Here is a 14,778-nt window from a genome sequence, read left to right on the forward strand (position 1 = left end):
TTTTCTTTCATTATTATAATTATTAGTAGTAGGAGTAGGAGTAGCAGGAGTAGTAGTATGTTTATTCATTGGATGGAGGGAGCCAGAAATCGAGAGGGAAGGGGGAAGCATAGAGGGAGAGAGACAGAGAGACACCTGCAGCCCTGCTTCACCACCGCCAAAGCTTTCCCCCTGCAGGTGGGAACCAGGGGTTTGAACCTGAGTCCTTGCACATTGTAACATATGCACTCAGCCAGGTGCACCACCTCCCAGCCCCTATTATTATTTTTATTAGCGATTTAATGATTGTAATATCACAGTGGTACAATTCCACGCAGCTCCTACCTCCAGAGTTCTGTGTCTTCTCCTCTTCATTGGAAGCTTCCTTATTCTTTATCCCTCTGAGAATGTGGACCAAAAATCTTGACGGGGTGCAGAAGGTGGGAGGTCTGGCTTCTGTAATTGCTTCTCCAATAACTAGCTTTTTCAATCAACAGAATATGCTTTTAAATTTTTTTAAATCTTTACTTGCTCTTAAGACTAAGTCACAATATTATTAAAAGCCTCTTATTCTTAAAAATATTTTATTTATTCATAAGAAATGTAGGATAGAGAAAAAGAACCAGACATCAGTCTGGTGCATGTGTTCCTGGGGATTGAAGTCAGGACTTCATGCTTGACAGTCCAGTGCCACCTCCCAGACCACACCTCTTCTTTTTCCAATGCTAACTCACTTTGGCTTCACCTAACATTATCTTCTTTGTTATTTTTTTTTATAGTCCCAGAAACTTCACCAGTCATCAACACTTTTAAAAACCTTTCCTCTACCTCAGTTCTCTTAGCATGGGATCCCCCAGTAAAACCAAATGGTGCAATAATAAGTTATGACTTAACACTCCAAGGACCAAATGGAAATCAGTCTTTTGTCACTTCTGATCACTTTCTGATACTGGAAGAGCTTTCACCATTTACACTATACAGTTTTTTTGCTGCTGCAAGAACTGTCAAAGGCCCTGGCCCATCCAATATTCTTTTCTTTTACACAGATGAGTCAGGTAAGCTGGAATTCATCTTTCCCCCAAATGCTTTCTCTGTTACAGCATGTTTTCTTCTTTTTAAGGAACAGCCTGGAAAATGACTGAGTATTGGTTGCTTATTTGCAATAGGTTCACAACTATTCACCCACCTTACAGAATGTTCTTCCTTTTTTAAAAATTTTTATTTCAAGCTTCAGGACAAAGTGCTCTGTTGAAAGCTATACTACTATGATTCTGCTGCTTCTCAAGTTCTCTATCTGCAAAATTAGAATACAATCACTGCATGAATCTTAATGACTAGTGTCTTGAAGAAGCTAGAGTCAGAATAATAATCCTCATGTTAATTTTTTTTTTACAAATACAAGTCTTATAATGTGTTTCCCTGCAGTGCCATTAGCACCTCCTCAAAATCTGACTTTAATCAACTACACTTCAGACTCTGTGTGGCTGAAATGGAGCCCGAGTCCTGTGCCAGGCGGTTTTGTTAAAGTATATAGTTTTAAAATCCATGAACATGAAACTGATACTGTATTGTATAAGGTAGGTTGATAAATAGTCTTGCTTATTTCAAAGATACAGAAACTGAATTAAAACGTGATATGCAGACAAAAAAATGAACTGTCTGAAGTTGATTAAGAATCCTTATTTTAGGAGTCTCTCTCTCTCTTTCTCTCTTTCTCTCCCTCTAATTTTGTTTCCTGCAATCTAAGGGTGCCAGTGTAAATGGCAGAAAATATTTGTAGATATGGTATCTGAGTGCTTTATAGAGTGCCTAGCTTAGAATTTGTAACTAGTAGCTGTCTACAGTTTTAAAAATCATTCTTTCAGTTTGCTGATGCTGGAAACAAGTATTTTTCAGACTATTTAAATTTTGCCGCTATGTTAAATATAGTCTATTTCTGTTTGTTGTTGTAAGGCCTACGCACTAATATTTCTAACTTTTTCAGAAACATCTTTTTATTGTTTTCTGGTAAACTTCCTTTATGTCATATGATCCCGTGCTAATTATTTAAGACATATCATTTTTGTTTGTTCATTTGTTGTTGTTTTTTTTACTTTCCTGCACTGATGAGATTTAAACTGTTAACCACCAGTCCCCCTCCTGCATTTTTAGGTTGCAGGAAAGACCTAAAGAAAAGAACAGGTGGCCCCAAATATGCTGGTGTCACTTGTTGGTATCTAATTGCCAAAATGGATTAGAATCAAGAAATATTTATCTAAGGAATATCTCCCCCCCAATGCAAATGAAGTATGTTAAATTTTTAGTTTCAGCAAGAAGACAAAAAGTCTGCAGTAAGCGTTGCACCCAATGTCACCTGCATTGTAGTGTGTTATAAATGGAACTCACTTTAATGTCACGTGTAGACTACTAGATAAATAGAAAATATCAAAGACAGTGCTGTGTTGTAAGGAACAATGCCTTATTTTTTTATTATTGATTTAATAATGATCGACAAGACCGTAGGCTCAGAGGGCTATAATTCCACACAGTTCCCACTAGAGTTCCGCATCCTATCCCCTCCATTGAAAGTTTTCCTATTCTTTATCCCTCTGGGAGTATGGACCCATTGGTCATTATGGAATGCAGAAGGTGGAAGGTCTGGCTCCTGTAATTGCTTCCCCGCTGGACATAGATGTTGGCAGGTAGATCCACACCCCCAGCCTGTTTCTATCTTTCCCTATTGGGACAGGGCTCTGGAGAGGTGGGGTTCCAGGACACACTGGTGAGGTCGTCTGTCCAGGGAAGTCAGGGTGGCATCATGGCAGCAACTACAGATTGGTGGCTGAACAGCATTAAGACATAAAGCAGACCAAATTGTTTAATAATCAGAAACCTAAAGGTAAGAAAATAACATATTTGGGGTCTCCATTTTGGAAAAAAGCTAGTAAGTCTATTTTAGACATATTCCAAGGGTCCCATGGCTACTAATTTTTGCCTGAGCCCAGCACTAATTTGCAGGTGGGCTAAAGGCATTGTTTGTGGAGATGATGTCAGAGCTAGAAATAGGACTAGAAAGCTGGATCAGAGCAGAGAGTAGCTCCCAAATATGGGAAACATATATAAATATTGTTCACTGTAAACCCCATCAATTTGATCTGGGCCCATATTCAGCACAGGAGCCTGCATAATCTTTGCATCCCTGTAGGTCTGAGCTCAAACTCCGTGGCCACAGCTGGGAAGATTCTAGGCTGCACTCATTTCAGGACCTGTCTTCCTGGAGTGTCAGCGTATTTTGGCCCAGCCCCCCTCCACAGAGTAGGGAAGTCTCCACTGTCTTGGAACAATGCCTTTTATTCTCTAAATCAAGTATTGCTGTAAAATCTGCCAGCAAAATGAGTCCCCCAGCTAGTACACCTGACCTTCCCTGGTCACAACCCTTTGAGCCCCCTCTTTCCCTTACAATGATAGCAGCCTTAGTAATGTGTTGTATGTCTGATTTTCTATCTCTGTAACTACTGCTTGAAAAAAGTCAGTAAAGTAGTGAAACACTCATGGTGACAAAAAAAAAAAAAAAAATCAGGTTGTCTAAATAGAATATTACTCCATACCTGTTAGATGTTTCTTAAATATGAGAAGTTGCATTAATGACTTCAAAGTGGTGTTTGTTTGTTTGTTTGTTTGTTTGTTTTTACCAGAGCACTACTCAGCTCTGGCTTGTGGTGGTGATGGAAATTGAACTTGAGACTTTGGAGCCTCAGGCATGAGCGTCTCTGCATAACCATTATGCTGTCTACCATAACAATAAAGTCCCAAGTCCTCCAATGTCTGTTTTTGGTTTAATCTTAACACTTTCCTATCTCTCTCTCTCTCTCTCTCTCTCTCTCTCTCTCTCTCTCTCTCTCACACACACACACACACACACACACACACACACACACTTCTGTCTTTATCATTGGAATTTCAAAACTAGAAAGGAATCATCTTCTCAGTACCATTACTAGTGTCACTGCTATGTGTATTGCACTGAGAATGTGTCATTGAGATCTTCTGTCCTGGGAACAGTTCTCTCTGGTGACTTTGTCATGATAGATCAGCATCTGCCATCAACAAGGTTGAATTCTACCTTTGAGACTTTCTGTTCTGCACAAGTTATATTACTTTACCCTCTAAGAATTCAGTTTCTTCCTGTAAAAAATGAATGTCCAAGAGATATAAACCTTAAAAAGTAAGGATTATAAAAGAATCTCTACATAAAGCTTTTGGAAGGGGCAGGCAGTGGCGCACCTGGTTAAGTGCACACATTACAGTGCACAAGTACTCGGGTTCAAGCCCCTGGTCCCCACGTGCAGGGGGAAAGCTTCACAAGTGGTGAAGCAAGTGTGCAGGTGTTTTATTCACTACTGTGGTTCCAGTGCCTAATAGAACAGAAGAAATAAACTGATTTCCACAGGGGACCAGATGGTGGTGCACCTGGTTGAGTACACGTTTGACCCGGGTTTGAGCCCCCATTTCCCACCTGCAGGGGGAAAGCTTTGCGAGTGGTGAAGTAGGTCTCTCTCTCTCTCTCTCTCTCTCCCTCTGTCTCTCTCTCTACCCCCCTCCCCTCCTTTCCTTTCCCTCTTAATTTCTATCTGTCTGTATCTAATAAGTAAGGGCAGTAAAAAATTTTAAAAATAAACTGATTTCCACAGAATATTACTGGTGTTACTAGTATTATATGAGTTTAGGTAAACTCAAAATTCTTTAAAAGTAGCAGTTGTAAGAGTCTTCAGAACTGAGCTACAAGTATTTCTTTGTATCATCAGCTCAACACATCCTGTCACAAAAAGAAAATGTTGCATATTTTCTTAATTTTAGTTAAAAATATTCACAGAGTAGACAATTGATGTCATAATACTGGTAAATTAAAATCTACCGTTTATGAAGGTTATTGGTGATGGTGCATTGTGACTGTTTTTTTTTTTTCTTTTCTCCTTTTCAGAATATTTCAGGTTATCAAACTGAAGTTAAACTGGTTGGATTGAAACCAGTTAGCACCTATTCTGTCAGCATATCTGCTTTTACCAAAGTCGGAAATGGCAACCAATTTAGTAATGTAGTAAAGTTCACGACCCAAGAATCAGGTGAGGTGCACCTTATTTTTTTTTAATTGATTTACTAATGATCGACAAGACTGTAGGAGAAGAGGGGTACAATTCCACACAACTCCCACCACCAGAGTTCCACATACCACCCCCTCCATTGGAAGCTTTCCTGTTCTTTATCCCCCTGGGTGTGTGGACCCAGTATCATTATGGGGTACAGAAGGTGTCAGCTTTCTTCACAATCTGCAATATCTCATTGGTTAGCACTGAATTAACTTTTTTCTTTTTTAAAAAAATATTTTATTTATTTATGTGTTCCCTTTTGTTACCCTTGTTTCATTGTTGTAGTTATTATTGTCATTGTTGTTGGATAGGACAGAGAGAAATGGAGAGAGGAGGGGAAGACAGAGAGGGGGAGAGAAAGATAGACACCTGCAGACCTGCTTCACTGCTTGTGAAGTGACTCCCCTGCAGATGGGGAGCCGGGGACTCGAACCAGGATCCTTAACGCCGATCCTTGCACTTTGTGCCATGTGCGCTTAACCCACTGTGCTACTGCCCGACTCCCACACAGACTTAAGTCTTAACAGCTTTTTCTCAGCTTTTCAATGATTATTGAATAAATGCAAGATGCTATCATAGTCATTTCTTCTGAGTACCTCTGGATGAATCTCCTTGTGTTTTAGGGCATCTCTAAATTGAAATTGGAGATCCCCTAGCTGAGAGCAAATATTATTTTTGCATTAATTTGTCATTTTTTTCTATAGAATTCCTGTAAAATATTCCAAGTAAGTGATATTTGTAAGAGATAAAAATGTATGTTTCTAAAGTCATTGTGTCTGAGTTTGAATCCAAACTCTGATTCACTAGCTAGATAATTGAAGCAAAAATCATCCTTCCTTTGAGCCTCAGTCTACTCAACTGGGAAGAAATGCATATCACCTGTATCCAACTATCAAGTCATTGAAAATTACATGTGAAAGCATCTACCCCTTAAACACTTAGGCAATATTACTATCGCCCCACTTCCATTTCAACTGGCTAGAACAGATTTGGTGAGAACAGCTAAGCAAAGTCATAACAACAACAACAACAAAAACCTACACTAGAACATCATCCTTATGACCTCTAGTGATGGTGGACATGACTGTCAGAAAGGGATGTCATAAACAAGTCATAGTACATAGCATCTTAAATCAGTAAGAGTACTTTAACAACGCATATAGAATAAATGAGGTTACCTCGCCGTTATGTGACTAAATCATCTGTATCGATACCTATGTCTACATTTTAACTTGGAGCATTTTTTTTCATTCAAGTTCCAGATGTTGTGCAGAATATGCGGTGTGTGGCAACTAGCTGGCAGTCAGTTTTGCTCACGTGGGATCCACCCCAAAAGTCAAACGGAGTCATTACGTATTACATGATAACAGCTGGAGGGAACTCGACAATGGTCTCCCCTCGAGACAACATGAGTATATTTGTGAGGCTTCTTGCTAACACCTCATATGTGTTTAAAGTCAGAGCTTCAACTGCGGCTGGAGAAGGTGACGGAAGCATGTGCAACGTCAGCACGCTACCTGAAACAGGTAACTACCAGACAACAGGTAACTCAGCTGATTTAGCAGTTGAAGTCAATAACTAACTTGAAACAGAGAAGCCAGCCCCAGTAACTCACCGGAAATGGGTAAATGTTTGTCAACTATGCGTGTCAACTATGTGTTAATACCATTTGTTGTGGGTGTGTGTGGACTTGTGTGATGAATGCATATTCTGCATTTATCTAGCATTGAAACACATATTTTAAAGATATGTAGATATATGCAGGTATGTGAATATAGCTCACTTGACGGTGTCCACTTAATGATGCAAGGAGGTATCTTGTTGAAACCCTGGCACTAGATGGAATCCCATGGCACCAAGAGAAGCTCCGTAGCGGGTGGAGCAGTGCTGTGATGTCTCGCCCTCTGTGTTTCTGTCTGTCTCTCTCAAGTTCTCACTGTCTATAGATTTTTAAAGTTGGTCTGAGGGAGTCGGGTGGTAGCGCAGCGGGTTAAACGCATGTGGCGCAAAGCGCAAGAACCGGCAAAGATCCTGGTTCGAGCCCCTGGCTCCACACCTGCAGGGGAGTCACTTCACAAGCGGTGAAGCAGGTCTGCATGTGTCTGTCTTTCTCTCCCCATCTCTGTCTTCCCCTCCTCTCTCCATTTCTCTCTGTCCTGTCCAACAACAATGACAGCAATAAAAATAATAGTAATTACAACAAAGATAAAACAACCAGGGCAACAAAAGGGGAAAAAATGGCCTCCAGGAGCAGTGGATTCCTGGTGTAGGCACTGAGCCACCCAGCAATAACCCTGGAGGCAAAAAAAAAAAAAATTGATCTGAGAGCAATAGAATATATGAGAACTACTGCTTGCAAATATGTGTATATATGTATTAATATGTGATACTTTTATTTCATAAGTCATCTGAATACCAGCTGTGTAGGTCAGTGGCCCATCCCAACACTCAGATTGAAGAAAGGAAAAAATTAACCTTACTGTATTGTGTCTCCATAACTATTTATTTCACTTTATGCAGACACCAAATGTACTGGATTATGTTTTCTATAACAAAAAATAGGGAATGGGCATATCAACTTTCCATTACATAGAATCCTATTTTTATAGGATTCTAGATGCTTCCTCAGTCATCATAACGGCAGTGTGAGAGTCACGTTCCTGGGTTGACTTGCGTATGCAACAGGCAGCACTATTTATCTTTTACATTCTTTGAATAAAACATTTATCACTAAGCTGCGATCTATAGTGAAGAAAGCAGTCACTCTCACAAATACTCCTACTTCGGGAGTCCTGCGGCAGAGGTTAAGCGCAAAGCGCAAGGACCAGTGTAAGGCTCTCGGTTCCAGCCTCCGGCTCCCCACCTGCAGGGGAGTCGCTTCCCAGGCGGTGAAGCAGGTCTGCAGGTGTCTGTCTTTCTCTCCCCCTCTCTGTCTTCCCCTCCTCTCTCCATTTCTCTCTGTCCTATCCAACAATGACGATATCAATTACAACAATAAAACTAGGGCAACAAAATGAATAAATAAATATAAAAAATATTTTTAAAACAGATACTCTTACTTCATTCGACATCACAATCTCCATCTTCCTCCTCCTCAACTAGCGTGCTTGCTCCTAGACATGCAGACCAGATTTCTTCCTGATATCATTCACTGAAGGTCCTTTCTGTGGGTAACGGGTACCATGGGCATCCAGATCCTTGTCTTACAAAGCATCTTTTAGCCATTCTTCACATAATTACTGGACTTTCCCATCATTTTATCAGGAGGTTAAGTTTATAATAAAGGTGTTGACACATGGATACAATTTCTCATCGGCCCGAGATAGATGTCTGCGGTGCACTCACCACCCCTGCTCCCCCCAACATCGTGAGGCTGTAAGAGAGAACCTGAACACATTCTCCCTGTTCTCAGCATCCAGTTAAGCGTCTTTTCCTTCTCCACCCAGTGCAAAAGTCCTTCATTCTTGGTGGTCGACCTGTTTGGCTGGAGTGGATGTATGTCAACACCTATTTCTTGTTCCTTATATCCAAGCCATGTCAGTATGTCTCATCTTCGAGGACATCCCTTGTTTTCAGAGAGTCCACTCCCTATGTTATCAGGTCCCAGCTGATAAGTATTGTGAGAAGCAGATAGAAATGGTTCTCCTGGGAGTCAGGCGGTAGCACAGCGGGTTAAGCGCACGTGGCGGAAAGCCCTGGGACTGGTTAGGATCTCGGTTCAAGCCCCCAGTTCCCCACCTGCAATGGAGTCCCTTCACAGGCGGTGAAGCAGGTCTGCTGGTGTCTCTCTGTCTCTCTTCATCTCTGTCTCCCCTTCTCTCTCAATTTCTTTGTCTTTATCCTATAACAAATAAATAATAATAATTTTTTTAAAAAAAGAATGAAAAAAAAATGGTTTTCCTCATTTGTCCAGAAATTCACCTTTCCTAACTCTCTGCTCTTCTGTCTCCAGTGAAACCTTTGTTTATGGCCTATTGATTTTATAGGAAAATTCTGCTCTTTCTGAGCCAAGTGTACTTCATCTATCATCCATTTTAGATACTATTACCTATTTTAATAATGTTGCAGTTATTGTTTATTATATTTAAATTTTAATTTAATTAACATTTTTATTTTTGTCATCTCCAGGACTTCAGTGCTCTGAGCCATTTTTCTTTTTTAAATAGAAAAAGAAGGGACGGGCAGTAGTGCACCCTGAGGTTGATTCATTCCCCTGGAATGGCACTAAAAACAAAAACAAAAACTTCAAAATGAAAACTTAAGTCTAACATCTAAACATATTTATGATTACTGTACTTGTGAGGTATGTCTTATTTGGATTCACACAAATTGTTATTTGGTAAGACATTAGTAAGGAGAAGTAGAGACTCACTGCTCAGATTGGAAAGTTTTATAGCCCTTTCAAACTTCTGATTTATAGTGGTCCAAGATTAGTCACAGTGTATAGCCAGCTCTTAGTCACCAACTGTATTTATTTTTGACATAAAGTAAAACCAAATTTGGCCCACTCTCTCACTGCTTAGTGTCTGACTTTAACATTCCTTCTAGGGCTTATTGGGTGGTGTTTTATTTTTTTTTTCAATGTAATCGTGGTCATATCTGAGCACTCTTAAACACGTGTCATAATGACTGAGTTTATGAGACTGGTGTCTTGGTGATTAAGCTGCTTTTACATTGTCACAGTCAAATGCACTGAAACAGGCCACCGTACATGGTGATTTTAATAGCATTTTCAAGTCAAGTATATCATATGTTCCAGCAAATACAACACACTTGTGCGTTTGCAAAAGTTAACTTTTAGAAGTAGAATCTAGGAAGTATTCAAAATGCATGCACTTGATTATGCTACTTTCAAATCTCAGTGATTTCATATTGTATTAAAATATCTCCCCCCTGTTTTTTTTCTAATTTTATACTTGGATTTACTCAGAGCTCTTTCAAGTCCAGTAATTTAGAATCAGAAAAGGAATGTGCTTAACATTCCTTGGATTCCCCAAATGTGGTTTTCAGGAGTGTTGCTTTCAGCACATTTTCTTTCTATTTTTCATATTTTCCTTTTTTTTTTTTCCTTTTTGACTCCAGGGTTATCACTGGGGCACCAGGAATCCACTACTCCTGGCAGCCATCTTTTTTCCTTTTATTTTTTTGTTTGTTTGTTTGTTGTTGTTGGATAGGGGAGAGAAATTGAGAGAGGAGGGGAAGACAGAGAGGGGGAGAGAAAGATGCCTACCAACAGCTTCTGAAGTGACCTCTCTGCAGGTGGGGAGCCAGAGGCTCCAATCCAGATCCTTGTGCTGGTCCTTGCATTTTGTGCTATATGCCTTTAACCCTCTGTGCAGCTACCCTGCCCCCAGTTTCAGCACATTTTCTCTAGTAGATTATTGCATGAGAGCTGTTAGCCAAGGCAAGTTCACTGTGATAAGATGGTTTTCCTTCTACTTTTGCTTCTTTAAAATATTCTTGCACAATTTTAAGATCATTTTATTGTGGGCCTAGTGTTTTACAGTGCAGTTATTGACTCACGGGGACCATTTCTCATCTCCCCATTGTGAACATCTGCAAAACACTCTCACCCCCACACACACATACATATACACACACTTAAAGCCTTTCCCATTGTCATGCACCACTACCAACAGCCTCTCTAAGGCCTCCCTCCCTTTCCTTTCCCTGGGTCTTTGCTTGGGTACAACATACCACATCCAGTCCAGGTTTCCTATGGTCTTTAGTGAAATATGTCTCTTCTCAATTCTCAGTGGTCTTCACCACCATTCCCTTAAACCTGTTTCAAGGTATATATTCTTTGTGCCTTTTATTTCTCTGTGTCCAGGTTTTGAACTTTCCCTACCAATGTGAGGATGTCTGGGTCTTTACAATCATGATTAAATCTGATTTTCACTAGCCAGACTTTTTTTTTTTACAAAGTAAAGCAGTCACATCATTTTTAAGACTGCATACCATTCTTTTTTTTTAATATTTATTTATTTTCCCCCTTGTTGCCCTTGTTGTTTTATTGTCATAGTTAATATTGTTGTTGTTATTGATGTCATTATTGTTGGATAGGACAGAGAGAAATGGAGAGAGGAGGGGAAGACAGAGAGAGGGAGAGAAAGATAGACACCTGCAGACCTGCTTCACTGCCTGTGAAGCGACTCCCCTGCCAGTCGGGGGCCAGGGGCTCAAATCAGGGTCCTTATGCCAGTCCTTGCGCTTTGTGCCACATACGCTTAAACCGACCCCCTGCATACCATTCTTAAGGACCATCTAGTTGATTAAACGTGGATGGTTCAAATGTTCCTTAGCACTGTGAATTAATAAGTTGATTCAAAAATTCACTTTGTCCTTTGCCTCAGTCCCGCTTACACTGCTCTCCTCACCCATCTCTGTTGAGATAAAAGGTCAAAGCTGTGGGGAACTGACATGGCCTTGTTTGTTCTTAAGTCTAGATCTATCATGGTTTCATATATATATTTATATATGTATATACATATATATGGCATTTATAGATTTCTCAGGATTTACACATTTCTGTAAGGTTCATATTTTGTCGATGCAATCTTTTTAAAAATAAACATTTTTATTTTTCAATAGAGAAAAGGAGAAATTGAGAGGGCAGAGGGAAAGAGCAGAGGCACACCTGCAGCCCTGTTTCACCACTCAAGAGCTTTCCCCCTGCAGGTGAGGACCAGGAGCTTGAACCTGGGTCCTTGGACACTGTAATGTGTGCATTTAACCAGGTGCACTACCTCCTGGCACCCTGTCTATGCAATCTAACTTCTCCATAACTACCTGCCACCAAAGTTCCAGTGACATCACACTATCAAAATCATCCCCTCTACCTGGCAAGGCAGCTCACCTTGGAGGCTGTCCGGCTTGCCACGCACACAGCTCAGGTTGGAGGCCTGCTGCCACCACACTGGAGGATATCTCAGCGCTGTGGTGTTTTTCCCTCTCTCATTCTCTCTCTCTGAAAAGAAGAGTCAGGTTAGAGCAGTGATGTCCAGGCAATGTCAACAAATCACCCTTCTAGGCATATCTTCCACCATCATTCATTTGGGTTTTTTTTTTTCCTCCAAGGTTATTGCTGGGGCTCGGTGCCTACATTATGAATCCACTGCTCCCTGGAGGCTTTTTTTTTCTTTTGTTGCCCTTGTTGTTTTATCCTTGTTGTGGTTATTATTGTTGCTTTTGTTGTTGTTGTTGGGTAGGACAGAAAGAAATGGAGAGAGGAGGGGAAGACAGAGAGGGGGAGAGAAAGACAGACACCTGCAGACCTGCTTCACTGCCTGTGAAGCCACTCCCCTGCAGGTGGGGATCTGGGGGCTGGAACCAGGATCCTTACACCAGTCCTTGCACTTTGCGCCACGTGCGCTTAACCCGCTGCCCGACCCCCTTGGGATTTGATTTTAAAAGTATAATTTTTAGTTTATTGATTCTGTGACAGACCTACCAACCACAAGACAACAGGTGCCTGAAATCAAGCGCTGGCAAAGTGAGCTTATTTTTTAAATATTTATTTATTTATTCACTTTTGTTGCCCCTGTTTTTTTTATTGTTGTAGTTATTATTGATGTTGTTGTTGGATAAGACAGAGAGAAATGGAAAGAGGAGGGGAAGACAGAAAGGAGGAGAGAAAGGTAGACACCTGCTGACCTGCTTCATCGCCTGTGAAGAGACTCCCCTGCAGGTGGGGAGCTGGGGGGGGGCTCGAACTGGGATCCTTACACCAGCCCTTGCACTTGCTACCGCCCGACTCCCGGTGATTTTTTTTTTTAATCTAGCTATTCAATATCAAGTCAGCTGATACATATGAAGGACTGTGCTGGGGAATATTGGAAAGACTTCAGTGAATAAAACTTATCTTCTGCTTTTCAACTTTAGAATGATTTAATTTTAGGTGCACCCTGGATCTCAGAAGTAACCTCACTCAGCCATTTTATTTTACAGAAATGGGAAATGAAATAGAGGTTAAGCATCTATTTTGTTTGCCACACTGATAATTAACAGAACTCTCGCTTATCTAGGATTCTTCCTACTATACTGTTTCCTTTACCACAGAAACTCAACAAATAGTTCATATCCATTGAAAATTAGGTAGTTTTTGGCCATTGTTTCACAGTGTCTAGATAGACTCATTGTGCATTTGGAAAATACATGTCTATAATTGAATCTCGTCAATAAGAATGTATGCAGATATATCTAGGGTTTAAGTTTACACGCACTTTATCCAAATACGGATTTAAATGCGTGAGTATTGAGTTTCCGTTATCAAATCTGAACTTGGCTTATACAACTGAACACATTATGAATTAATATCAGAAAGTCTATAGAATCCTGAAGCCATTTGCGCCTAGGCACACAGTCAGATCTTGTTTTATCCTGTATCAACTCCAGACGTATTCTGTTTGCTGTCGTGAAATGTGTAGGTATTGAATGATAATTTACAAACTGAAAAGTTCTTTAAATTCAACTCCTTTTGTGGAAAAGAAAATTGAATCTGGGTTACTCTGCATAGTTCTCCTTGACCCCGTTGATACTCTGATACTTTTCATTAGCAGGACACTGGGCAGTTTTCTCCATCAGCTCCAGCTAAAGCCAGCTGTTCTTCAGGCAGCATTTTTATTAACTTATTTAGCAACTAGGGCATATCTTATTACCCTCTTTTCCATTCTTGTTCCTTGCTGCTGTAGCTGATACTTTTCATAACAGCCTTTACATATCAACCTCCTCCCCCATTTCACTCTATTTTTCCCTCCTCTTTCTTATTTAAGTAAATCCAGTTTTTTTTTTTAAAAAATGCTTTCTTATTTGAGTGAATTTCTCAATTAAATTAAACTAAGTTCATGCATACACATATACCTGCAACTTTTTTTAGTAATTTATTTATAAAATAAAAACTATTGACAAGACCATAGGGTGAAAGGGGAGGTGGTAAAATCCCACATAATTCCCACCACCAAAGTTCCATATCCCATCTCCTCCCTTGAAAGCTTTGCTATTCTTTATCTGTCTGGGATCATGACCCCTGTTAACTTCTTTTAAAAATTATTTCATTAGTGATTTGATAGCGATTTATAAGATAATAGGGGTGTAGTTCCACACCACTCCCACCACCAGAATTCTGTGCTTCCTCCCCCCCCCCCCCCCGATAACCACCACATTCCTCCCAAGGCCTTAGAGACAAAAAAAAATTTTTTTTTTTGACTTTTTGGTGATTACAGTGCTTAACACTTCAGAAAAGTGCTGTTGTTTGTATGAGATTATACACTTTGTGGAAAACATTTACCAGTGGTAAGAGATCACTGAAACTTAGAGCCAATGACTTTTAGCCAACGACTACTTCTCACATGGTTCATTCAACTGGACTAAGTTTAAAATTCAGTACACTCTGGCTACAAAGAAAAAGTCTTGAACAAATAGAAAGCTGTGTCAACTATTATTAGCTTGACCTTACTGAACTTCAGATATTAAGAGTTTCATAGCATAGAAACACACACACACACACACATACTTTTGGTAAAGAACCTTCTTATAAATGTAAGCCATGCATAGACAGTGGCCTATGTGAAAGAAAGCACTTTCAAAGGACAAATAAAGAATGATCATTTCTTAGCAGACAGTGCTACTGTAATTTGTGTTTTTGCCGCTAACACACTGTAACCTTGAATGAATC

At 40.1% G+C, this 14,778-nt stretch overlaps 1 protein-coding gene and 1 long non-coding RNA gene across 4 annotated transcripts in view; one reads left to right on the forward strand and one right to left on the reverse strand.

The window, feature by feature from the left end:
- The window catches only part of LOC132538615 (uncharacterized), a 720,469-nt gene that overhangs the window by 521,436 nt on the left and 184,255 nt on the right, over positions 1-14,778 (reverse strand). The gene's annotated exons all lie outside the window — the stretch shown is intronic.
- PTPRQ (protein tyrosine phosphatase receptor type Q) overlaps positions 1-14,778 on the forward strand; it is a 257,933-nt gene that overhangs the window by 101,580 nt on the left and 141,575 nt on the right. For both annotated transcript variants that reach the window (XM_060191363.1, XM_060191364.1), the window contains exons 22-25: positions 759-1,034; positions 1,405-1,556; positions 4,940-5,081; positions 6,362-6,631. In XM_060191363.1, coding sequence (XP_060047346.1) covers positions 759-1,034; positions 1,405-1,556; positions 4,940-5,081; positions 6,362-6,631 — 840 coding nt within the window. The remainder of the gene's footprint in view (positions 1-758; positions 1,035-1,404; positions 1,557-4,939; positions 5,082-6,361; positions 6,632-14,778) is intronic.

The sequence above is a fragment of the Erinaceus europaeus genome, chromosome 5, assembly GCF_950295315.1.
Source record: "Erinaceus europaeus chromosome 5, mEriEur2.1, whole genome shotgun sequence".
NCBI lineage: Eukaryota > Metazoa > Chordata > Mammalia > Eulipotyphla > Erinaceidae > Erinaceus > Erinaceus europaeus.